Source organism: Oncorhynchus nerka, linkage group LG14 (assembly GCF_034236695.1).
Source record: "Oncorhynchus nerka isolate Pitt River linkage group LG14, Oner_Uvic_2.0, whole genome shotgun sequence".
In the NCBI taxonomy this organism is placed as follows: domain Eukaryota; kingdom Metazoa; phylum Chordata; class Actinopteri; order Salmoniformes; family Salmonidae; genus Oncorhynchus; species Oncorhynchus nerka.
This window is the reverse complement of record NC_088409.1, coordinates 11,724,188-11,748,430: the sequence shown is the minus strand read 5'-3', so window position 1 is coordinate 11,748,430 and position 24,243 is coordinate 11,724,188. Positions and strand designations below refer to the sequence as shown.

At 46.8% G+C, this 24,243-nt stretch overlaps 1 protein-coding gene and 2 pseudogenes across 2 annotated transcripts; all 3 read left to right on the top strand.

Annotated features, from left to right (window-relative positions):
• The first annotated feature begins 204 nt into the window (after positions 1–204).
• LOC135575020 (hairy/enhancer-of-split related with YRPW motif protein 1-like) lies at positions 205–1,787 on the top strand (annotated as a pseudogene).
• Positions 1,788–11,391: 9,604 nt separating this feature from the next.
• Positions 11,392–12,946, top strand: LOC135575126 (fatty acid-binding protein, adipocyte-like). 2 transcript variants are annotated; one of them, XM_065027395.1, is made up of 4 exons: positions 11,392–11,533; positions 11,643–11,815; positions 11,940–12,041; positions 12,747–12,946. In XM_065027395.1, the coding sequence occupies exons 1-4, from the start codon at positions 11,461–11,463 to the stop codon at positions 12,798–12,800; spliced, it is 402 nt and encodes a 133-aa protein (XP_064883467.1). In that variant the 5' UTR covers positions 11,392–11,460; the 3' UTR covers positions 12,801–12,946. The 2 variants fall into 2 exon arrangements, with proteins under 2 accessions (XP_064883467.1, XP_064883468.1); XM_065027396.1 differs by having other exon boundaries at positions 11,397–11,500.
• Positions 12,947–16,723: 3,777 nt separating this feature from the next.
• On the top strand, positions 16,724–18,564 carry LOC135575016 (hairy/enhancer-of-split related with YRPW motif protein 1-like; annotated as a pseudogene).
• The last annotated feature ends 5,679 nt before the right edge of the window (positions 18,565–24,243 follow it).

The following is a 24,243-nucleotide window of genomic DNA, read 5'->3' as shown; positions in this document are numbered from 1 at the left end:
AACGTAAGAAATAACACGTAAAAAAACAAAAAACTGCATAGTTTCCTAGGAACGCGAAGCGAGGCGGCCATCTCTGTCGGCGCCGGAAGTACTAGCGTCCTGCTGCTAACTAGCTATTACACAACTTTAAAACCTGAATTTCTTTGCCTATTTAGGACTGTTCTATTCTGTGAACTTTTCAGCTGCATTCAGGTGCTTCTGAATATGACTACTGGGACCAGTGGTCTGCCCAGTGGTGCTGTTGCTGTTATGACTGCAGCGTTGCTGTTTGTTCCAAGTGTCTCTAGGAAAGGTGCTACTTTGATTATTTCAGAAAACATGACTTGATGTCACCCCCGAAAACAACTCCAACTAAAGCCAGAAAACGACACAGAGGATTGAGTATTACATTACTCCTGCATAATTATGCACTAAATATTGCCATTGAGGTTCACCATCGCCTTGATATGCTGTCAGAGACCCAAAAATCCTACCTCGCTCTCAGCCACAGATTATTGAGAAACGGCGAAGTGACCGAATCAATAACAGCCTGACTGATCTCAGAAGACTTGTGCCAAGTGCGTTTGAGAAGCAGGTAGGCTACAGTACAATTGTATATACCATACAGACCTATTGGATTCAGAGTATATTAATCTCAGTAGTCAAATTCTGCCTTTTCTACATCTTTGGTTAGGATTTATTTTACAAGTAACACAATCTAATCGAATGTTTGCCTTTTGTCACAGGGATCGTCAAAATTGGAAAAAGCTGAAATTTTGCAGATTACTGTAGATCATTTGAAGATGATACATGCTGCCAGCGGACAAGGTGAGTCAATACCAAAACAATACAAAGACTTGGTTTATGATGACAGCCTGTAAAAAATATGTTGTGATAGGGAAACTTCTAGAAAAACTTCTGCATATTTGTCGGGAACTAGGCATATCCTCCAAGCTCCACCACAGAATTAGAACCAAGTGTCTCCATGTCCTTTAGTTCCTCTAGTTGTGTAGTGCTCTGTATACTCCTGTGTTGTAGTTCCTGTAGCAGCCTGGGCTTCAGGGAGTGTCTGTCAGAGACGGCCCGCTACCTAAGCATCATGGAAGGCTGGAACAGTGTCGACCCACTCCGCGTACGCCTGGTCTCTCACCTCAACAACTACGCCTCTCAGAGAGACATCCACACTGGATTGACTGGACACCCTGGACAACTAGCCTGGGGCTCCGCTTTGAGGACACCCTCCGCCCACCTGCCACACCCCCTCTTACCACTCCCCCAGGGACGGACACTAGCCCCCACAGTACCAGCAGCCCACCCTCCTCCTGCTCCATCTCCTCCTCCGCCTCCATGTCATCCCCCTGTTCAACTGATACCTCTGTGACCTCCAGACTCAGCGTGATGGCCCCCTCAGAGGCACTCAGGGTGCCCCCCAATGACAATCTACCCCTGGGGCTGGCCCTGTCAGTCTCAGCCTCCAAGCTCTCCCAACCACCACCCCTCTCCTCCCTGTCTGCCTTCTCCTTCACTACTTTTCCCCTAGTGTCCCCGGCAGCCCTCAATGCATCAGGCTCCTCCACAGCTCTGAGAAATCAGCCTTACAGGCCCTGGGGGACCGAGATCGGGGCCTTCTGAACTCTTGTGATCATCAGAACCGGAAGGCAACAACTTAGATCCCCGCCTCCCGCCAACCTGCCTCCCTCCAACCTGCCTCCCTCCAACCTGCCTCCCCCCAACCTGCCTCCCCCCAACCTGCCTCCCCCCAACCTGCCTCCCTCCAACCCGCCTCCCTCCAACCCGCCTCCCTCCAACCCGCCTCCCTCCAACCCGCCTCCCTCCAACCCGCCTCCCCCAACCCGGGTCCCTCCAACCCGCCTCCCTCCAACCCGCCTCCCCCAACCTGCCTCCCTCCAACCTGCCTCCCTCCAACCCGCCTCCCCCAACCCGCCTCCCCCAACCCGCCTCCCCCAACCCGCCTCCCCCAACCCGCCTCCCTCCAACCTGCCTCCCCCCAACCTGCCTCCCCCCAACCCGCCTCCCGCCAACACTCCACAAACCCAGCAGGAGTACCTGACTGTCTCATCTGTTTTTCCCCTCTGGCAATGAGGGGTATGAGGTAGGCTAATGCCACCTCCCTTGGTCAGTACTGCTGTATAAAGGAACATCGATAACAGTGTTCTATCCTATATGTTTTTATCATGAATAATTCATGTTAAATGCTGTTGTGAGCCCAGACATGGCCTCCAAGGTAGGAAAGGACTGACTATTGTTTCATGTCCACAAAACTGATTTCATTTGGTTTATTATCAGAGTGCACTAAGAGAAGGATTTTGGGGTATTTGTAGGTCAAATATAATATTGTAAAAATAGAACTCCTGCAGCTTTGAAAGGGAACAAATACACCTGCAATGTATCATAAATAGAGTTACACATGACCTGGATCTGCTAGTACTTTAGTTATGTCTATATGGGATTGTTGAACATGCTTTATATAGAAAGCAACTTTGAAAAAACGTAGTTTTGTAATATTTTTGTACCAATAAACTGAGTTTGTAAGAAGATTGCATGTTTTTCTTAATCAATGCTCAGGATTCATGTGTTATACCTATGAACTGTTGTGGGGCTTAGAGTATGTTGTCCACTTCTCACATCACATCAAATAAAATCATTTATCAGTTTCAACTGCCTCATTCTCTTGGTTTTAGGTGAATGAAGGAGTTGCATACAGATGTTGGCTCTTCATTTGATCATTCTTCTGTTGCTGAGTGTTGTCCTACACAGCAGGAAATTCAAACGTGTGTTGTATTTGAGCTTTAAAAAGACTTCTGAAGTGTAATTTCCACATTGAAATTTCAGACTTGATTTGCCCTGCAGAGAAAGGTATCAACCCCTACAAAAATGTCCATTAATTATAATCTGTTCTGTTGCTGCAGGATTCTTTTCCTGTTGTAACAAACTAGCTCAAATTAAGATCCTACATCTGTATGTACTATGTGTTTTATATATGATTAAAGTGGTAGCTAACAGTAATATAGCAGAGAATCTTACTGACTGACTAGCTGTCTGGCTGACTGGTTGTAATCTCTCGTGGACAGACGCAAGATTTTAATTCTGGGTTGATGAGTTTAGGGTTGGTCGAGACACCTAGTTTTAGAGCCATTGTTGCCTCCATGAATGGCCAGGAAGTGATTAAAAGGAAATCATCAATGCCCATTAACCCCACTCATATGGACTGGCCTGGTCTGACCCCACTAATATGGTCTGGTCTGACCCCACTAATATGGTCTGGTCTGACCCCACTAATATGGTCTGGTGTGACCCCACTAAAATGGCAGGAGACTACAGTGTGGCCAAGATTGAGGGAAAGATGGCAGCTGGATGACACATACTGAAGCCTGTAGATCACTTTTGACTAGGGCTCATGGGGTTCTGGTCAAAAGTAGTGTACAGTAGGGAATAGGGTGCCATTTGGGACTCAATCACTCGATGTGCCCTTTAAGTTCCTGCTGTAGTAGTATGCAATGTATCCACTAGAGACCATTGGAAAGCAGTAGAAAACTAGTGATGGAGACTTGCTGCAGCCAAATCATTAGTGTAAAGGTTTATAGCGTCCCAGCGGAAAGAAAACACATATCTCTAAACCTGAAATTTTTCAGGAAATGAAAAAAGAGCCATATTCTACCTTTTATGAATATACAATCACAACTTCAAAAGCTATTTTGAAATGTATTTTATTGGACCTGGAGTCATGAACTGTTCAGCGTACATAAAGGACCATCATGTTAGTAACAGTAACCATGCAGGTCCCTCAAGATATTTCTTCCCTCCCCTGTTCTTTACAATCTGTTACTCAGTCAGACAAACTTTGTTGGATGAAAATCTGGAGTTCTTCTGTGAAAAAAAAATGAAGACGTGGAATGTCGTTCAATATGGTGTTCACTGCCTCCATCTGCTGGCTCAATGGACCTCACTGCTTTACAGTAGAATAGAACAGGACAGAACAGAACAGAATAGAACAGAATAGAACAGAACAGAATAGAACAGAACAGAACAGAATAGAACATAACAGAACAGAATAGAACATAACAGAATAGAACAGAACAGAACAGAATAGAACATAACAGAACAGAATAGAACATAACAGAACAGAATAGAACATAACAGAACAGAATAGAACATAACAGAACAGAATAGAACAGAACAGAATAGAACATAACAGAACAGAATAGAACAGAACAGAACAGAATAGAACATAACAGAACAGAACAGAATATAAATTATTAGAACAGAATAGAACAGAACAGAATAGAACAGAACAAAATAGAATAGAACATAATTTAATAGAATTTGCAGGGTGGAGATAAAATACCCCAGTATGAGTCATAATACCCATAAAAACTAGCGGTCAATCAAGGAAATGGTTCCAAAAATTTCCCAACTATAATTTTTTTCCCATAGAGGATTTTAGAAACACATAAAATAAGAGTTGTGGTTCGTGTAGGCTTACCCTGGTGTGATTTTTGATAACTGTGTAAATCTCTCTAGGACAAGGTGACTTGTATCAATAAATTTGCCTGTATTTACCACCCAAAAAATGAAATGCTAATTAGTGGCTAATGTGTCTATCATAAACTACACATGCCATGAGGATCTGGATGGGACTGCTGAAACGAAGCAAAGGTAAGAATCTCTGGATTAGCTATCTAAGGTTAGCTAAATGTAGTAATGAACAGATTAATACATTGGAAAACTGTTTTTAAATGGACAAATCTGTGAACTGTCTTGTGCACGTTTTAAATTGGCACAATACCTGTTAGCAAAGATTTCAGCTACAGATGACGTTTAGGATTTGTAATCTTGCATGATACCGAGTCAAGGACCAAAAGTTGAAGCTGGAGACTCATATCTCCCTCTCACTAGCTTTAAGCACCAGCTCACAGAGCAACTCACAGATGACTGCACCTTTACATAGCCCATCTGTAAATAGAGCATCCAACTACCTCATCCCCATACTGTATTTATTCATTTATCTTGCTCCTTTGCACCCCAGTATCTCTACTTGCTCATTCATATTCTGCACATCTACCATTCCAGTGTTTAATTGCTATATTGTAATTACTTCACCACTATGGCCTATTTTTTTACCTCACCTCCCTTATCCCACCTCATTTGCACATGCTGTATATAGACTTTTACTACTCTATTATTGACTGTATGTTTCTTTATTCCATGTGTAACTGTGTTGTTGTATGTGTCGAACTGCTTTGCTTTATCTTGGCCAGGTTGCCGTTGCAAATGAAAACTTGTTCTCAACTAGTCTACCTGGTTAAATAAGGGTGAATGTCCTCATCTCCTGCCTCACGGGTCGTGCTCTGGAGTGGGCAAATGCAGTTTGGAATGGCCCAGACTCAGCTAAGGAGCACTACCCAGAGTTTTCTCGCCGCCGTGTTTGACCATCCTCCAGATGGCCGAGCGGCGGGAGAACGACTATTCCATCTCCGGCAGGAGAAAAGGAACGCCCAGGATTACATGTTGGAGTTCCGTACCTTGGCAGCAGGATCCGGGTGGAACGACAGGGCCCTTATCGACCACTACAGGTGTAGTCTCCGGGAGGACGTCCGCAGGGAGCTAGCGTGTCGGGACACCGCTCTTTCCTTGGATGAGCTAATTGACATATCCATCCGACTGGACAATCTGCTGGCTGCCCGCGGGCGTTCGGGGAGAGGGTCCTGTGTGTTCCACCACCCAGCACCTCCACTCCTGTTCCGATGGAGTTGGGAGGGGCTTTGCCGAGGGGTACCGGCGGAGGAGGCTCCCTCTGCACCAACTGTGGTCGGAGAGGACACACGGCCGATCGGTGCTGGGGGGCTCCGTCTGGGAGTCGAGATGGCAGGCGGAACATTTCTCGATCACCCCAGGTGAGTCAGCACCAAACTCACCCAGAACCCCCTGTTGGTCACATGTTTGTCTTGATTTTTTTCCTTAATTTTTTCCCCTCTTCCCAGCATAGGGCGCTAGTCGATTCAGGCGCAGCTGGGAACTTTATGGATCGCGGACTTGCTATTAAATTAGGTGTTCCGCTTGTGCGGATAGATTCTCCCTTTCCCGTGCACTCCCTAGATAGCCGGCCATTAGGGTCAGGGGTGGTCAGGGAGACCACGATCCCACTGGACATGGTAACGCAGGGGAATCATAGGGAGCGTATCAGTCTCTATATTATTGATTCGCCTGCGTTTCCAGTGGTGTTAGGGATTCCCTGGCTGGCCCGGCACAATCCTAACATTTTGTGGAGACAGGGGGTTCTCCAGGGGTGGTCAGATGAGTGTTCTGGAAGGTGTCTGGGAGTTTCCGTCAGTGCCACCTCGGTGGAAAGTCCAGACCAGGGTCCCACAGTGTGCATTCCCCCCGAGTATGCCGATTTGGAAATCGCTTTTAGTAAAAAGAAGGCGACTAAATTACCACCACATCGACCGGGAAGGGATTGTGCGATAGATCTCCAGGTAAACGCTGCGCTTCCCAAGAGTCACGTGTACCCATTGTCCCAAGAGGAGACGTTGGCTATGGAGACATATATCACGGAGTCTCTGGGACAGGGGTACATTCGGTCCCCCATTTCACCCGTCTCCTCGAGTTTCTTTTTTGTGAAGAAAAAGGAGGGAGGATTGCGTCCGTGTATTGATTATAGAGGTCTAAATGCCATCACAGTGGGGTTCAGCTACCCACTACCTCTCATTGCTACGGCAGTGGAATCCTTTCAGGGAGCGCAGTTCTTCACAAAATTGGATCTCAGGAGCGCGTATAGCCTGGTGCGTATTCGGAAAGGAGACGAGTGGAAAACCGCATTTAGTACCACATCGGGCCACTATGAGTACTGCGTCATGCCGTATGGGTTAAAAAATGCTCCAGCCATTTTTCAATCCTTTGTAGACGATATTCTCAGGACGGGCAGGGAGTGGTTGTTTATATCGATGACATTCTGATCTACTCAGCCACTCACGCCGTGCATGTGTCTCTGGTACGCAAGGTGCTTGGTAGACTGCTGGAGCATGACCTATACGTCAAGGCTGAGAAGTGTGTGTTCTCCAAACGAGCAGTCTCCTTTCTGGGTTATCGCATTTCCACCTCGGGGGTGGAGATGGAGGGTGACCGCAGTAAGGCCGTGCGTAATTGGCCGACTCCAACCACGGTGAAAGAGGTGCAGCGGTTTTTGGGTTTTGCCAACTACTACCGGAGGTTTATCCGGGGTTTTGGCCAGGTAGCGGCTCCAATTACCTCACTGCTAAAGGGGGGCCCGGTGCGGTTGCGATGGTCAGCAGAGGCGGACAGAGCTTTCAACAGGTTGAAGGCGCTGTTCACGGATGCACCCGTGTTGGCGCATCCGGACCCCTCTCTAGCATTCATAGTGGAGGTGGACGCGTCCGAGGCTGGGGTGGGTGCCGTGCTATCACAGCGCTCGGGTACGCCACCAAAACTCCGCCCCTGCGCTTTTTTCTCGAGTAAGCTCAGCCCAGCGGAGCGTAACTATGATGTGGGGGACCGGGAGTTGTTAGCGGTGGTCAGGGCTCTGAAGGTGTGGAGACACTGGCTTGAGGGGGCTAAGCACCCCTTTCTCATCTGGACCGACCACCAAAATCTGGAGTATATTCGGCGGCAGGCAAGGTGGGCCATGTTTTTCACTCGATTCCGGTTCACTTTATCATATAGACCGGGCTCCCAGAACGTGAAGGCGGACGCACTGTCCCGCCTTTACGACACGGAGGATAGGTTCACCGAACCTACTCCCATCCTTCCGGCCTCAAAGCTGATGGCACCGGTGGTATGGGAGGTGGACACGGACATCGAGCGGGCGTTACGGGCTGAACCCGCGCCTCCTCAGTGTCCGGCGGGGCGGAGGTACGTGCCGCTTGGTGTTTTGGACCAACTGATTCGGTGGGCTCACGTCCTACCCTCCTCGGGTCACCCTGGGGTGAGGAGGACAGTGGGGAGCCTTCGGGGGAGGTATTGGTGGCCTACCTTGGCTAGGGACGTTAAGGTTTATGTCTCCTCCTGTTCGGTATGCGCCCAGAGTAAGGCTCCTAGGCACCTTCCTAGAGGGAAGTTACAACCCCTCCCCGTTCCACAACGGCCATGGTCACATCTATCCGTAGATTTCCTGACCGACCTTCCCCCCGTCTCAGGGCAACACCACGGTTCTAGTGATTGTGGATCGGTTCTCTAAGTCCTGCCGTCTCCTCCCGTTGCCCGGTATCCCAACAGCCCTACAAACTGCGGAGGCATTATTCACCCACGTCTTCCGGCACTACGGGGTGCCGGAGGACATCGTTTCTGATCGGGGCCCCCAGTTCACGTCCCGAGTATGGAGGGCGTTCATGGAGCGTCTGGGGTCTCGGTCAGCCTGACCTCTGGTTATCACCCCGAAAGTAATGGGCAGGTGGAGAGAGTAAACCAGGAGGTGGGTAGGTTTCTGCGGTCGTACTGCCAGGACCGGCCAGGGGAGTGGGCGAGATACATCCCCTGGGCTGAAATGGCCCAGAACTCATTACGCCACTCCTCTACTAATGTGTCCCCCTTTCAGTGTGTGTTGGGGTACCAGCCGGTCCTGGCACCGTGGCATCCGAGCCAGACCGAGGCTCCTGCGGTGGAGGAATGGGTGCAGCACTCCAAAGAAACCTGGAGGGCCGTCTAGGAATCCCTTCAACAGGCTAGTGGATGGCAGAAAAGGAGTGCTGACCGCCACCACAGTGAGGCCCCCGTCTTTGTACCAGGGGACAGGGTCTGGCTCTCGACCCGAAACCTGCCCCTCCGCATGCCCTGCCGGAAGCTTGGGCCGCAGTGTGTAGGGCCGTTCAAAGTCCTGAGGAGAATAAACGAGGTGTGTTATCGATTACAACTCCCTTCCTATTATCGTATTAACCCCTCGTTTCATGTGTCTCTCCTCAGGCCGGTGGTAGCTGGTCCCCTACAGGACGGTGAGGTGCTGGAGGTCCCTCCTCCCCCTGTGGACATCGAGGGGTCCCCGGCGTATACGATACGGGCCATTCTGGACTCGAGACGCCGAGTGAGGGGCCTGCAGTACCTCGTGGACTGGGAGGGGTACGGTCCGGAGGAGAGGTGCTGGGTACCCACCAGGGACATTTTGGATCCGTCAATGTTGAGGGATTTCCATCGCCTCCATCCGGATCGCCCTGCGCCTCGTCCTCCAGGTCGACCTCGAGGCCGGTGTCGGCGCACTGCGGGAGCCACGCGTCAAGGGGGGGGTACTGTCCCGAAGGACACTCCCCTTCCCGTTCGGGTGGCGCTCGGCGGTCGTCGTCGCCGGCCTACTAGCTGCTACTGATTATTTCCTCCCCCTCCTTATGTGTTGATTGAGTGCACCTGTTTTGAGTTAGGTAGTAAGGCTTTATTAGTCAGCCGGCCCGCAGGGTTCCTTGTGCGGGATTAATTATTGTGATCGTCTGTTTGGTGTACTTGTGTGCACGTCTATGGGTTTTGTGTTTTCCCATTTTGTGGGTTTTTCCTGGACAGTTTAGCCCCCCTGTTTGGGGCATTTGTTCGTTCAGTACGCCCTGTGTTTTGTGAGGGTTGGCTTATGTTCAGCGTTTCTCAGTGCATTAAAATAGCACTCCCTGAACTCTCTGCTTCCTGCACCTGACTCCTCACCCACTACACTCAGACCGTTACACCGGGGCCTCCCACTCTTTCTATTCTGGTTAGAGCCAGTTTGTGCTGTTCTGTGAAAGGAGTAGTACCCAGCGTTGTACGAGATCTTCCGTTTCTTGGCAATTTCTCGCATGGAATCGCCTTAATTTCTCAGATCAAGAATAGAATTTCAGAAGAAAGTGTCACGCCTTGGTCATTATATTTTGTGTTTTTGGTATAGTTTGGGTAGGCCAGGGTGTGACATGGGTATATATGTTGTGTTTCGTATTGGGGTTTGTATTATTTGGGATTGCCGCTGATTAGGGGTGTGGTATAGGTTTGGCTGCCTGAGGCGGTTCTCAATGAGAGTCAGGTGCTTCTCTTTGTCTCTGATTGGGAACCGTATTTAGGTAGCTTGAGTTCGCGTTGTATTTCGTGGGTGATTGTACCTGTCTTTGTGTATTCACCAGATAGGCTGTATAGTTTCACGTTCCGTTTGTTGTTTTGTATTCTCCCAGTTATTTCATGTATCGCTATTTCCTTTATTAAAGCACATGAGTAACCTACACGCTGCATTTCGGTCCGACTCTCTTCTTTCAACAGACGAACGCAGTTACAGAAAGGTCTTTGTTTCTGGCCATTTTGATGATGCTCCAGACACTCAACTAGTCAAAAAAAGGCCAGTTTTATTGTTTCTTTAATCACAACAACAGTTTTCAGCTGTGCTAATATAATTGCAAAAGGGTTTTCTAATGATCAATTAGCCTTTTCAAATGATAGACTTGAATTAGCTAACACAACGTGCCATTGGAACACAGGAGTGATGGTTGCTGATAATGGGCCTCTGTACACCTATGTAGATATTCCATAAAAATTCTGCAGTTTCCAGCTACAATAGTCATTTACAACGTTAACAATGTCTACACTGTATTTCTGATCAATTTTATGTTATTTAAATGTGCAAAAAATGTTTGTTTTTTTCACAAACAAGGACATTTCTATGTGACCCCAAACGTTTGAACAGTAGTGTATATATTAAAATGAATAAAAAAGTGAAAAATATTTGAATTTATTTAAATGTTTTTATGAATATCGCTAGCAATAATGGAATAAACCAAATGTGTATTACATACCCACAGTAGAAAAGAGGAGAATATATTATTTTATAAATGTGTATGTTTTTTTTCTCCAATTCCTATTATTGAGCAAATCACCCTTTCAAAAAGCACCCATTGCTTCAAGGGCCGCTGGCTGCTGATAGGCTTTCTTGACTTTACATTCATTTTTGCCAACACATCCTTGTTGTCTTTAATCTCTGTTTTACCAGCTAAACAGATGCTCTTAGTGAAAATGTTTTTGAGTTACCTTTCTAGCTAATTGGCTATGTTAGGGTTTACACGTTCTCTTCCAATTAGGCTATCATGTGTTGAGGTCAAAACTACCAAAACTACCAAATCTATTGATTTGAAAATGTTGATTACTTCTCCTTGACATGATCATTCACCAGATGATGAGACAAGATACAATACATGATGTTTTTAAATATATTTTTGCCAACATGTGATTGGGGTTCCTTGGTCTCGCCTGGCAGGGGGTCCCTGGGTAAGAAAAGGTTGAAGACCCCTGTCAAAGACAGTGCAGGCTGAGTCCCTGCCCGAAAATAATTTATCCCCCGCCCCTCATCCCCTATGTTGCCATGGAAGCACCAGATCTAGCACTTGATTGGCTTGCATGGGTAAGCACGTGCTAGATGAGGCTTCAAATATGACAACAGGCCCAGATGTAATTATTGCAGAGTCGAAGCAGTGTGCGTTAACGTGGTGTTGATTAGCTCAAATTTACAACATGGTCGAGGCATTCGTTGGAACTTGGAAGATGACTTCAAGTGAGAATTTTGATGAATATATGAAGGCAATAGGTGAAGTCTTACCTTATTAAATAAAGTAGTTTTTAATTGAAAGACAATGTTGCATTTCGATCTAGAACCTTACTAAAGTTGATTAGATAAATATCCGTTTGTTTCACAGGTGTGGGTTTTGCTACTCGGCAGATGGGGAATATGGCGAAGCCCAATTTGCAGTTCAGCATCGACGACGGTGTAATATCAATGAAATCCCAGAGCACTTTCAAAACCACAGAGGCCAAGTTTAAACTGAATGAAGAATTCGACGAGATGACTGCAGATGACAGGAAAACCAAGGTGGGTGCAGGAGCCACACCATAGACATACCGGTTGTTACAGTAGTGTGATTTCCAATTGATGTAAAAAGAAATTACTTTAAAATTTAGTGAGTTGTGCCCTCCTGACACTACTCTATTTCCAGACTCTGATGACCTTTGAGAACGGAAAACTGGTGCAGAAACAAACTTGGGACGGCAAGACTACCACGCTCGAGCGGGAGTTGCAAGATGGAAAATTGATTGCGGTAAGGTTTAATGTCTTGCTTGCTATTCCCTTCTCTGCTTGGTTTGACATAAAATATGCGTTTTTCATAAGCCTATTTTGCAATGTCCATGCTTGATATTGCAATATTGTTCAATGTTTCATGTGATCATCATTATGCAATGCAGGTTGTCATCTTGTAAATTGCGTTCTCCCGGGGTACCAACAAGGATGGCACGCGTTTTTACGCGCTAACGTGTTCAAAATGTCCTTTATAGTTTTGGCTGGGAAGCGTGGCTTGATAAGCACTTGCAGTCATGTGCAACACGCTACTTAATTATTTTAAACTAAAGGATTAATTGGTAATCGAGTGCTAATAAACCCAATGAGTTACATAAACCTGGGATTGCTGCTGCATGTGTTGGCATTGCCATTGCGAGGCTTTGCTGCCACCGGTCCGCCATAGGCACTATCCAGTAGGACCAGTCCTCCATGGGAATGCATATTTTTTGTGGGGGGGGGGGGGGGGGTTGTAGTGGGTACAGTAACATCAGTTTCCTTAAAGTAATTTATAATGCATTATTTAGCTCACATGATGTAAAGTGCCTGTTATAGAATAAATTAATATAGATTCCAACATGTATTTGGTGGTTTGTTCATCACTGAATGTATCAATACATTTTGAGTTCTCGGTTCTGACACTTGTTGTCATTGCATGACCTAAAGCGTGTACTGCTCTCTTTTCTAGAAATGTGTAATGGATGATGTGGTGGCGCTGAGGACCTATGAGAAAGAGGTGTGATTCCAGTCTGCTGAGTTGAAGACCCCCACCAGCAAATCAAAAACATGCATGTTATCTGTTCAATACCTACCATGTTAAATTCACTGACTCAATTGGTACCAAAATCCCATGAAGCTTTCAATAAAGTCAGTTCTGCTTTGTGAAAAGTGGTATTTCCTTCATTGCAATATGTAGGCCAGTTTGGAGGGTAAGGCCTATTCATCAAACTTAATCCATGTGGATTACAAACAGGCAAATCTCTGGTCTATCCTGACTTCTTTGGTTGTAGGTGGTGCTAACATTCAATACATTTCAGTGTCAATTTTTCTCCAATAAATTAATGTTGGCCTACTTTGAGCACGCTACACTGAGTGTTCCCGGCAAAATACATTGATTTCACACTACCTATTTTGAGAACTGGTGACCAAGTAGAAATGTCCAACTGACCATTTGTCTACGATACAAAAACTGCCATGACTGACTAGTGGGTTAACTAAACCCTGGTTCTCAAATCAAATTTTATTTGTCACATACACATGGTTAGCAGATGTTAATGCGAGTGTAGCGAAATGCTTGTTCTAGTTCCGACAATGCAGTAATAACCAACAAGTAATCTAGCTAACAATTCCAAAACTACCACCTTATAGACAAGTGGAAGGGGATAAGAATATGTACATAAAGATGAGTGAGTGATTGCACAGAGCGGCATAGGCAGATACAGTAGATGGTATAGAGTACAGTATATACATATGAGATGAATAATGTAGGGTATGTAAACATATTAGGTAGCATTGTTTAAAGTGGCTAGTGATATGTTTTACATTTCCCATGAATTCCCAATATTAAAGTGGCTGGAGTTGAGTCAGTGTGTTGGCAGCAACTCAACTCAATGTTAGTGGTGGCTGTTTAACAGTCTGATTGCCTTGAGAGAGAAGCCGTTTTTCAGTCTCTCGGTCCCAGCTTTGATGCACCTGTACTGACCTCTCCTTCTGGATGATAGCGGGGTGAACAGGCAGTGGCTCGGGCGGTTGTTGATCTTTATGGCCTTCCTGTGACATCGGGTGGTGTAGGTGTCCTGGAGGGCAGGTAGTTTGCCCCCGGTGATGCGTTGTGCAGACCTCACTACCCTCTGGAGAGCCTTACGGTTGTGGGCGGAGCAGTTGCCGTACCAGGCGGTGATACAGCCCGACAGGATGCTCTCGATTGTGCATCTAGAAGTTTGAGTGCTTTTGGTGACAAGCCGAATTTCTTCAGCCTCCTGAGGTTGAAGAGGCGCTGCTGCGCCTTCTTCACGGTGCTGTCTGTGTGGGTGGACCAATTCAGTTTGTGATGTGTACGCCGAGGAACTTAAAACTTACTACCCTCTCCACTACTGTCCCATCAATGTGGATAGGGGGGTGTTCCCTCTGCTGTTTCCTGAAGTCCACAATCTTCTCCTTAGTTTTGTTGACGTTGAGTGTGAGGTTATTTTCCTGACATCACACTCCGAGGGCCCTCACCTCCTCCCTGTAGGGCGTCTCGTCGTGGTTGGTAATCAAGCCTACCACTGTTGTGTCGTCCGCAAACTTGATGATTTGAGTTGGAGGCGTGCGTGGCCACGCAGTCGTGGGTGAACAGGGAGTACAGGAGAGGGCTCAGAACGCACCCTTGTGGGGCCCCAGTGTTGAGGATCAGCGGGGTGGAAATGTTGCCTACCCTCAGCACCTGGGGGCGGCCCGTCAGGAAGTCCAGTACCCAGTTGCACAGGGCGGGGTCGAGACCCAGGGTCTCGAGCTTGATGACGAGCTTGGAGGGCACTATGGTGTTAAATGCCGAGCTGTAGTCGATGAACAGCATTCTCACATAGGTATTCCTCTTGTCCAGATGGGTTAGGGCAGTGTGGTTGAGATTGCATCGTCTGTGGACCTATTTGGGCGGTAAGCAAATTGGAGTGGGTCTAGGGTGTCAGGTAGGGTGGAGGTGATATGATCCTTGACTAGTCTCTCAAAGCACTTCATGATGACGGAAGTGAGTGCTACGGGGCGGTAGTCGTTTAGCTCAGTTACCTTAGCTTTCTTGGGAACAGGAACAATGGTGGCCCTCTTGAAGCATGTGGGAACAACAGACTGGTATAGGGATTGATTGAATATGTCCGTAAACACACCAGCCAGCTGGTCTGCGCATGCTCTGAGGACGCGGCTGGGGATGCCGTCTGGGCCTGCAGCCTTGCGAGGGTTGACACGTTTAAATGTTTTCCTTACGTGGCTGCAGTGAAGGAGAGTCCGCATGTTTTAGTTGCGGGCCGTGTCAGTGGCACTGTATTGTCCTCAAAGCGGGCAAAAAAGTTATTTAGTCTGCCTGGGAGCAAGACATCCTGGTCCGTGACTGGGCTGGTTTTCTTTTTGTAATCCGTGATTGACTGTAGACCCTGCCACATACCTCTTGTGCCTGAGCCGTTGAATTGAGATTCTACTTTGTCTCTATACTGACGTTTAGCTTGTTTGATTGCCTTGTGGAGGGAATAGTTACACTGTTTGTATTCGGTCATGTTTCCGATCACCTTGCCCTGATTAAAAGCAGTGGTTCGGGCTTTCAGTTTTACGCGAATGCTGCCATCAATCCACGGTTTCTGGTTTGGGAATGTTTTAATCGTTGCTATGGGAACGACATCTTCAACGCACGTTCTAATGAACTCGCTCACCTAATCAGCGTATTCGTCAATGTTGTTGTCTGACGCAATACGAAACATATCCCAGTCCACGTGATGGAAGCAGTCTTGGAGTGTGGAATCAGATTGGTCGGACCAGCGTTGAACAGACCTCAGCGCGGGAGCTTCTTGTTTTAGTTTCTGTCTGTAGGCAGGGATCAACAAAATGGAGTCGTGGTCAGCTTTTCCGAAAGGAGGGCGGGGCAGGGCTTTATATGCGTCGCGGAAGTTAGAATAGCAGTGATCCAAGGTTTTTCCAGCCCTGGTTGCGCAATCGATATGCTGATAAAATTTAGGGAGTCTTGTTTTCAGATTAGCCTTGTTAAAATCCCCAGCTACAATGAATGCAGCCTCCGGATAAATGGATTCCAGTTTGCAAAGAGTCAAATAAAGTTCGTTCAGAGCCATCGATGTGTCTGCTTGGGGGGGAATATATATGGCTGTGATTATAATCGAAGAGAATTCCCCTGGAAGATAATGCGGTCGACATTTGATTGTGAGGAATTCTAAATCAGGTGAACAGAAGGACTTCAGTACCTGTATGTTGTTATGATCACACCACGTCACGTTAACCATGAAGCATACGCCCCCCGCCCCTCTTCTTACCAGAAAGATGTTTGTTTCTGTCGGCGCGATGCGTGGAGAAACCAGCTGGCTGCACCGATTCCGATAGCGCCTCTCCAGTGAGCCATGTTTCCGTGAAGCAAAGAACGTTACAGTCTCTGATGTCCCTCTGGAATGCTACCTTTGCTCGGATTTCATCAACCTTGTTGTCAATAGACTGGACATTGGCGAGAAGAATGCTAGGGAGTGGTGCACGATGTGCCCGTCTCCGGAGTCTGACCAGAAGACCGCTCCTTTCCCCCTTTTACGAAGTCGTTTTTTTTGGTCGCCGGCTGGGATCCATTCCGTTGTCCTGGGTGAAAGGCAGAACACAGGATCCGCATCGTGAAAGTCATATTCTTGGTCGTACTGATGGTGAGTTGACGTTGCTCTTATGTTCAGTAGTTCTTCTCGACTGTATGTAATGAAACCTAAGATGAGCTGGGGTACTAATGTAAGAAATAACACGTAAAAAAACAAAAAACTGCATAGTTTCCTAGGAACGCGAAGCGAGGCGGCCATCTCTGTCGGCGCCAGAAGTACTAGCGTCCTGCTGCTAACTAGCTATTACACGACTTTAAAACCTGAATTTCTTTGCCTATTTAGGACTGTTCTATTCTGTGAACTTTTCAGCAGCATTCAGGTGCTTCTGAATATGACTACTGGGACCAGTGGTCTGCCCAGTGATGCTGTTGCTGTTATGACTGCAGCGTTGCTGTTTGTTCCAAGTGTCTCTAGGAAAGGTGCTACTTTGATTATTTCAGAAAACATGACTTGATGTCACCCCCGAAAACAACTCCAACTAAAGCCAGAAAACGACACAGAGGATTGAGTATTACATTACTCCTGCATAATTATGCACCAAATATTGCCATTGAGGTTCACCATCGCCTTGATATGCTGTCAGAGACCCAAAAATCCTACCTCGCTCTCAGCCACAGATTATTGAGAAACGGCGACGTGACTGAATCAACAACAGCCTGACTGATCTCAGAAGACTTGTGCCAAGTGCGTTTGAGAAGCAGGTAGGCTACAGTACAATTGTATATACCATACAGACCTATTGGATTCAGAGTATATTAATCTCAGTCAACTTCTGCCTTTTCTACATCTTTGGTTAGGATTTATTTTACAAGTAACACAATCTAATCGAATGTTTGCCTTTTGTCACAGGGATCGTCAAAATTGGAAAAAGCTGAAATTTTGCAGATTACTGTAGATCATTTGAAGATGATACATGCTGCCAGCGGACAAGGTGGGTCAATACCAAAACAATACAAAGATGTGATTTATGATGAAAGCCTGTAAAAAAAAAAAGTGATAGTTAAACTTCTAGAAAAACTTCTGCATATTTGTAGGGAACTAGCCATATCCTCCAAGCTCCACCACAGAATTAGACCAAGTGTCTCCATGTCCTTTAGTTCCTCTAGTGTAGTGCTCTGTATACTCCTGTGTAGTTCCTGACCCTCTGCCTCCCTCTCCTGGTAGGGTATTTTGAAGCCCACGCCCTGGCCAAGGACTACCGCAGCCTGGGCTTCAGGGAGTGTCTGTCAGAGATGGCCCGCTACCTAAGCATCATGGAGGGCTGGAACAGTGTCGACCCACTCCGCGTACACCTGGTCTCTCACCTCAACAACTACGCCTCTCAGAGAGACATCCACACTGGACCCCCTGGACAACTAGCCTGGGGCTCTGCTTTGAGGACACCCTCCGCCCACACCCCCTCTTACCACTCCCCCAGGGACGGACACTAGCCCCCCACAGTACCAGCAGCCCACCCTCCTCCTGCTCCATCTCCTCCTCCTCCTCCATGTCATCCCCCTGTTCAACTGATACCTCAGTGACCTCCAGACTCAGTGTGACGGCCCCCTCAGAGGCACTCAGGGTGCCCCCCAATGACAATCTACCCCTGGGGCTGGCCCTGTCAGTCTCAAACTCCAAGCTCTCCCAACCACCACCCCTCCTCTCCTCCCTGTCTGCCTTCTCCTTCACTACTTTTCCCCTAGTGTCCCCGGCAGACCTCAATTCAGCAGGCTCCTCCACAGCCCTGGGAAATCAGCCTTACAGGCCCTGGGGGACAGAGATTGGGGCCTTCTGAACTCTTGTGATCATCAGGACCGGAAGGCAACAACTTAGATCCCCGCCTCCCCCCAACCTGCCTCCCCCCAACCTGCCTCCCGCCAACACGCCTCCCTCCAACCTGCCTCCCCCCAACCTGCCTCCCCCCAACACGCCTCCCTCCAACCTGCCTCCCCCCAACACGCCTCCCTCCAACCTGCCTCCCCCCAACCTGCCTCCCGCCAACACTCCACAAACCCAGCAGGAGTACCTGACTGTCTCATCTGTTTTTCCCCCTCTGGCAATGAGGGGGATGAGGTAGGCTAATGCCACCTCCCTTGGTCAGTACTGCTGTATAAAGGAACATAGATAACAGTGTTCTATCCTATGTTTCTTTCATGGATAATTCATGTTAAATGCTGTTGTGAGCCCAGATATGGCCTCCAAGGTAGGAAAGGACTGACTATTGTTTCATGTCCACAAAACTGATTTCATTTTCCGGTCACAACTTGCAGGCTTGTTTTCGAGTTGCTGTGCGTTTTGTTGCCAACCTATTTTGCTACCTGACAACTTTACGGTTTTAACTTTTTAATTACCGTTCATATATTTATTTATTTTTTCCTCAACTTTTTCACTCCGGACGCTTTATCTGGACACGATTCGTCAGGACCTCCAACAGCCGAAGCTAAGTAGTAACATTAACATGATGCCTTCTAATTGCAGCCGCTGAGGATAGCTGTACTGCAAGCCCAGCTTCAGACGCAATCGTTAGGCAAGGGTAATTTCAGTGTAGGAAAGGATGAAACAGCGTCTGTGCCACCAGTAAGTACATATAGTAGTATAAATCCCCTGGCACAGTCCCCGCAGCCGGACAACTTTCTCACGGTTTCTGGAAGGAAATGCTGTATGAACGCTCAACCGGTGTCGCTCATTCAGCCGACAGAAACTTTCAACCGGTTTTCCCCATTAAGCAGCGGGTCGGAGTCAGGCCGAGTCTTCTCTGGTCTCTACTCCTCCCGTTACGGGGTCTGAGACGCCGAAGCTTCCCACCATTAGCTCTGACAAATTGAAAACTCTAGTCATTGGCGACTCCATTACCCGCAGTATTAGACTTAAAGCGAATCATCCAGCGATCATACACTGTTTACCCGGGGGCAGGGCTACCGACGTTAAGGCTAATCTGAAGATGGTGCTGGCTAAAGCTAAAACTGGCGAGTGTAGAGAGTATAGAGATATTGTTATCCACGTCGGCACCAACGATGTTAGGATGAAACAGTCAGAGATCACCAAGCGCAACATAGCTTCTGCGTGTAAATCAGCTAGAAAGATGTGTCGGCATCGAGTAATTGTCTCTGGCCCCCTCCCAGTTAGGGGGAGTGATGAGCTCTACAGCAGAGTCTCACAACTCAATCGCTGGTTGAAAACGGTTTTCTGCCCCTCCCAAAAGATATAATTTGTAGATAATTGGCCCTCTTTCTGGGACTCACCCACAAACAGGACTAAGCCTGACCTGCTGAGGAGTGACGGACTCCATCCTAGCTGGAGGGGTGCTCTCATCTTATCTACCAACATAGACAGGGCTCTAACTCCTCTAGCTCCACAATGAAATAGGGTGCAGGCCAGGCAGCAGGCTATTAGCCAGCCTGCCAGCATAGTGGAGTCTGCCACTAGCATAGTCAGTGTAGTCAGCTCAGCTATCACCATTGAGACCGTGTCTGTGCCTCGACCTAGGTTGGGCAAAACTAAACATGGAGGTGTTCGCCTTAGCAATCTCACTAGGATAAAGACCTCCTCCATTCCTGTCATTATTGAAAGAGATCATGATACCTCACATCTCAAAATAGGGCTACTTAATGTTAGATCCCTTACTTCAAAGGCAATTATAGTCAATGAACTAATCACTGATCATAATCTTGATGTGATTGGCCTGACTGAAACATGGCTTAAGCCTGATGAATTTACTGTTTTCAATGAGGCTTCACCTCCTGGCTACACTAGTGACCAGGTGTTGCTAACATTTACGATAGCAAATTTCAATTTACAAAAAAAAAAAAGACGTTTTTGTCTTTATGAGCTTCTAGTCATGAAATCTATGCAGCCTACTCAATCACTTTTTATAGCTACTGTTTACAGGCCTCCTGGGCCATATACAGCGTTTCTCACTGAGTTCCATGAATTCCTATCGGACCTTGTAGTCATAGCAGATAATATTCTAATCTTTGGTGACTTTAATATTCACATGGAAAAGTCCACAGACCCACTCCAAAGGGCTTTCGGAGCCATCATCGACTCAGTGGGTTTTGTCCAACATGTCTCTGGACCCACTCACTGTCACAGTCATACGCTGGACCTAGTTTTGTCCCATGGAATAAATGTTGTGGATCTTAATGTTTTTCCTCATAATCCTGGACTATCGGACCACCATTTTATTACGTTTGCAATTGCAACAAATAATCTGCTCAGACCCCAACCAAGGAACATCAAAAGTCGTGCTATAAATTCACAGACAACACAAAGAGTCCTTGATGTCCTTCCAGATTCCCTCTGTCTACCCAAGGACGCCAGAGGACGAAAATCAGTTAACCACCTAACTGAGGAACTCAATTTAACCTTGCGCAATACCCTAGATGCAGTTGCACCCCTAAAAACTAAAAACATTTCTCATAAGAAACTAGCTCCCTGGTACACAGAAAATACCCGAGCTCTGAAGCAAGCTTCCAGAAAATTGGAACGGAGATGGCGCCACACCAAACTGGAAGTCTTCCGACTAGCTTGGAAAGACAGTACCGTGCAGTACCGAAGAGCCCTTACTGCTGCTCGATCATCCTATTTTTCTAACTTAATTGAGGATAATAAGAACAATCCGAAATTCCTTTTTGGTACTGTCGCAAAGCTAACAAAAAAGCAGCATTCCCCAAGAGAGGATGACTTTCACTTTAGCAGTGATAAATTCATGAACTTCTTTGAGGAAAAGATTATGATTATTAGAAAGCAAATTACGGACTCCTCTTTAAATCTGCGTATTCCTCCAAACCTCAGTTGTCCTGAGTCTGCACAACTCTGCCAGGACCTAGGATCAAGAGAGACGCTCAAGTATTTTAGTACTATATCTCTTGACACAATGATGAAAATAATCATGGCCTCTAAACCTTCAAGCTGCATACTGGACCCTATTCCAACTAAACTACTAAAAGAGCTGCTTCCTGTGCTTGGCCCTCCTATGTTGAACATAATAAACGGCTCTCTATCCACCGGATGTGTACCAAACTCACTAAAAGTGGCAGTAATAAAGCCTCTCTTGAAAAAGCCAAACCTTGACCCAGAAAATATAAAAAACTATCGGCCTATATCGAATCTTCCATTCCTCTCAAAAATTTAGAGAAGGCTGTTGCGCAGCAACTCACTGCCTTCCTGAAGACAAACAATGTATACGAAATGCTTCAGTCTGGTTTTAGACCCCATCATAGCACTGAGACGGCACTTGTGAAGGTGGTAAATTACATTTTAATGGCATCGGACCGAGGCTCTGCATCTGTCCTCGTGCTCCTAGACCTTAGTGCTGCTTTTGATACCATCGATCACCACATTCTTTTGGAGAGATTGGAAACCCAAATTGGTCTACACGGACAAGTTCTGGCCTGGTTTAGATCTTATCTGTCGGAAAGATATCAGTTTGTCTCTGTGAATGGTTTGTCCTCTGACAAATCAACTGTAAATTTCGGTGTTCCTCAAGGTTCCGTTTTAGGACCGCTATTGTTTTCACTATATATTTTACCTCTTGGGGATGTTATTCGAAAACATAATGTTAACTTTCACTGCTATGCGGATGACACACAGCTGTACATTTCAATGAAACATGGTGAAGCCCCAAAATTGCCCTCGCTAGAAGCATGTGTTTCAGACATAAGGAAGTGGATGGCTGCAAACTTTCTACTATTAAACTCGGACAAAACAGAGATGCTTGTTCTAGGTCCCAAGAAACAAAGAGAACTTCTGTTGAATTTGACAATTAATCTTAATGGTTGTACAGTCGTCTCAAATAAAACTGTGAAGGACCTCGGCGTTACTCTGGACCCTGATCTCTCTTTTGAAGAACATATCAAGACCATTTCAAGGACAGCTTTTTTCCATCTACGTAACATTGCAAAAATCTGAAACTTTCTGTCCAAAAATGATGCAGAAAAATTAATCCATGCTTTTGTCACTTCTAGGTTAGACTACTGCAATGCTCTATTTTCCGGCTACCCGGATAAAGCACTAAATAAACTTCAGTTAGTGCTAAATACGGCTGCTAGAATCCTGACTAGAACCAAAAGATTTGATCATATTACTCCAGTGCTAGCCTCTCTACACTGGCTTCCTGTCAAAGCAAGGGCTGATTTCAAGGTTTTACTGCTAACCTACAAAGCATTACATGGGCTTGCTCCTACCTATCTCTCTGATTTGGTCCTGCCGTACATACCTACACGTATGCTACGGTCACAAGATGCAGGCCTCCTAATTGTCCCTAGAATTTCTAAGCAAACAGCTGGAGGCAGGACTTTCTCCTATAGAGCTCCATTTTTATGGAACGGTCTGCCTACCCATGTCAGAGACGCAAACTCGGTCTCAACCTTTAAGTCTTTACTGAAGACCCATCTCTTCAGTGGGTCATATGATTGAGTGTAGTCTGGCCCAGGAGTGGGAAGGTGAACGGAAAGGCTCTGGCGCAACGAACCGCCCTTGCTATCTCTGCCTGGCCGGTCCCCCTCTTTCCACTGGGATCCCCTGCCTCAAACCCTATTACAGGGGCTGAGTCACTGGCTTACCGGGGCTCTCTCATGCCGTCCCTGGAGGGGGTGCGTCACCTGAGTGGGTTGATTCACTGTTGTGGTCATCCTGTCTGGGTTGGCGCCCCCCTTGGGTTGTGCCGTGGCGGAGATCTTTGTGGGCTATACTCAGCCTTGTCTCAGGATAGTAAGTTGGTGGTTGAAGATATCCCTCTAGTGGTGTGGGGGCTGTGCTTTGGCAAAGTGGGTGGGGTTATATCCTTCCTGTTTGGCCCTGTCCGGGGCTGTCCTCAGATGGGGCCACAGTGTCTCCTGACCCCTCCTGTCTCAGCCTCCAGTATTTATGCTGTAGTAGTTTATGTGTCGGGGGGCTAGGGTCAGTTTGTTATATCTGGAGTACTTCTCCTGTCCTATTCGGTGTCCTGTGTGCGTTCTCTAATTCTCTCCTTCTCTCTTTCTTTCTCTCTCTCGGAGGACCTGAGCCCTAGGACCATGCCCCAGGACTACCTGACATGATGACTCCTTGCTGTCCCCAGTCCACCTGGCCATGCTGCTGCTCCAGTTTCAACTGACCTGAGCCCTAGGACCGTGCCCCAGGACTACCTGACATGATGACTCCTTGCTGTCCCCAGTCCACCTGACTGTGCTGCTGCTCCAGTTTCAACTGTTCTGCCTTATTATTATTCAACCATGCTGGTCATTTATGAACATTTGAACATCTTGGCCATGTTCTGTTATAATCTCCACCCGGCACAGCCAGAAGAGGACTGGCCACCCCACATAGCCTGGTTCCTCTCTGGGTTTCTTCCTAGGCTTTGGCCTTTCTAGGGAGTTTTTCCTAGCCACCGTGCTTCTACACCTGCATTGCTTGCTGTTTGGGGTTTTAGGCTGGGTTTCTGTACAGCACTTTGAGATATCAGCTGATGTACGAAGGGCTATATAAATAAATTTGATTTAAATTTGATTTGATTTGGTTTATTATCAGAGTGCACTAAGGATTTTGGGGTATTTGTAGGTCAAATATAATATTGTAAAAATACAACTCCTGCAGCTTTGAAAGAGAACAAATACACCTGCAATGTATCATAAATAGAGTTACACATGACCTGGATCTGCTAATACTTTAGTTATGTCTATATGGGATTGTCGAACATGCTTTATATAGAAAGCAACTTAGAAAAAATGTAGTTTTGTAATATTTTTGTACCAATAAACTGAGTTTGTAAGAAGATGTGTGTTTTTTTTAATCAATGCTCAGGATTCATGTGTTTTACCTATGAACTGTTGTGGGGTTTAGAGTATGTTGTCCACCTCTCACATCACTTCAAATAAACTCAAATCATTTATC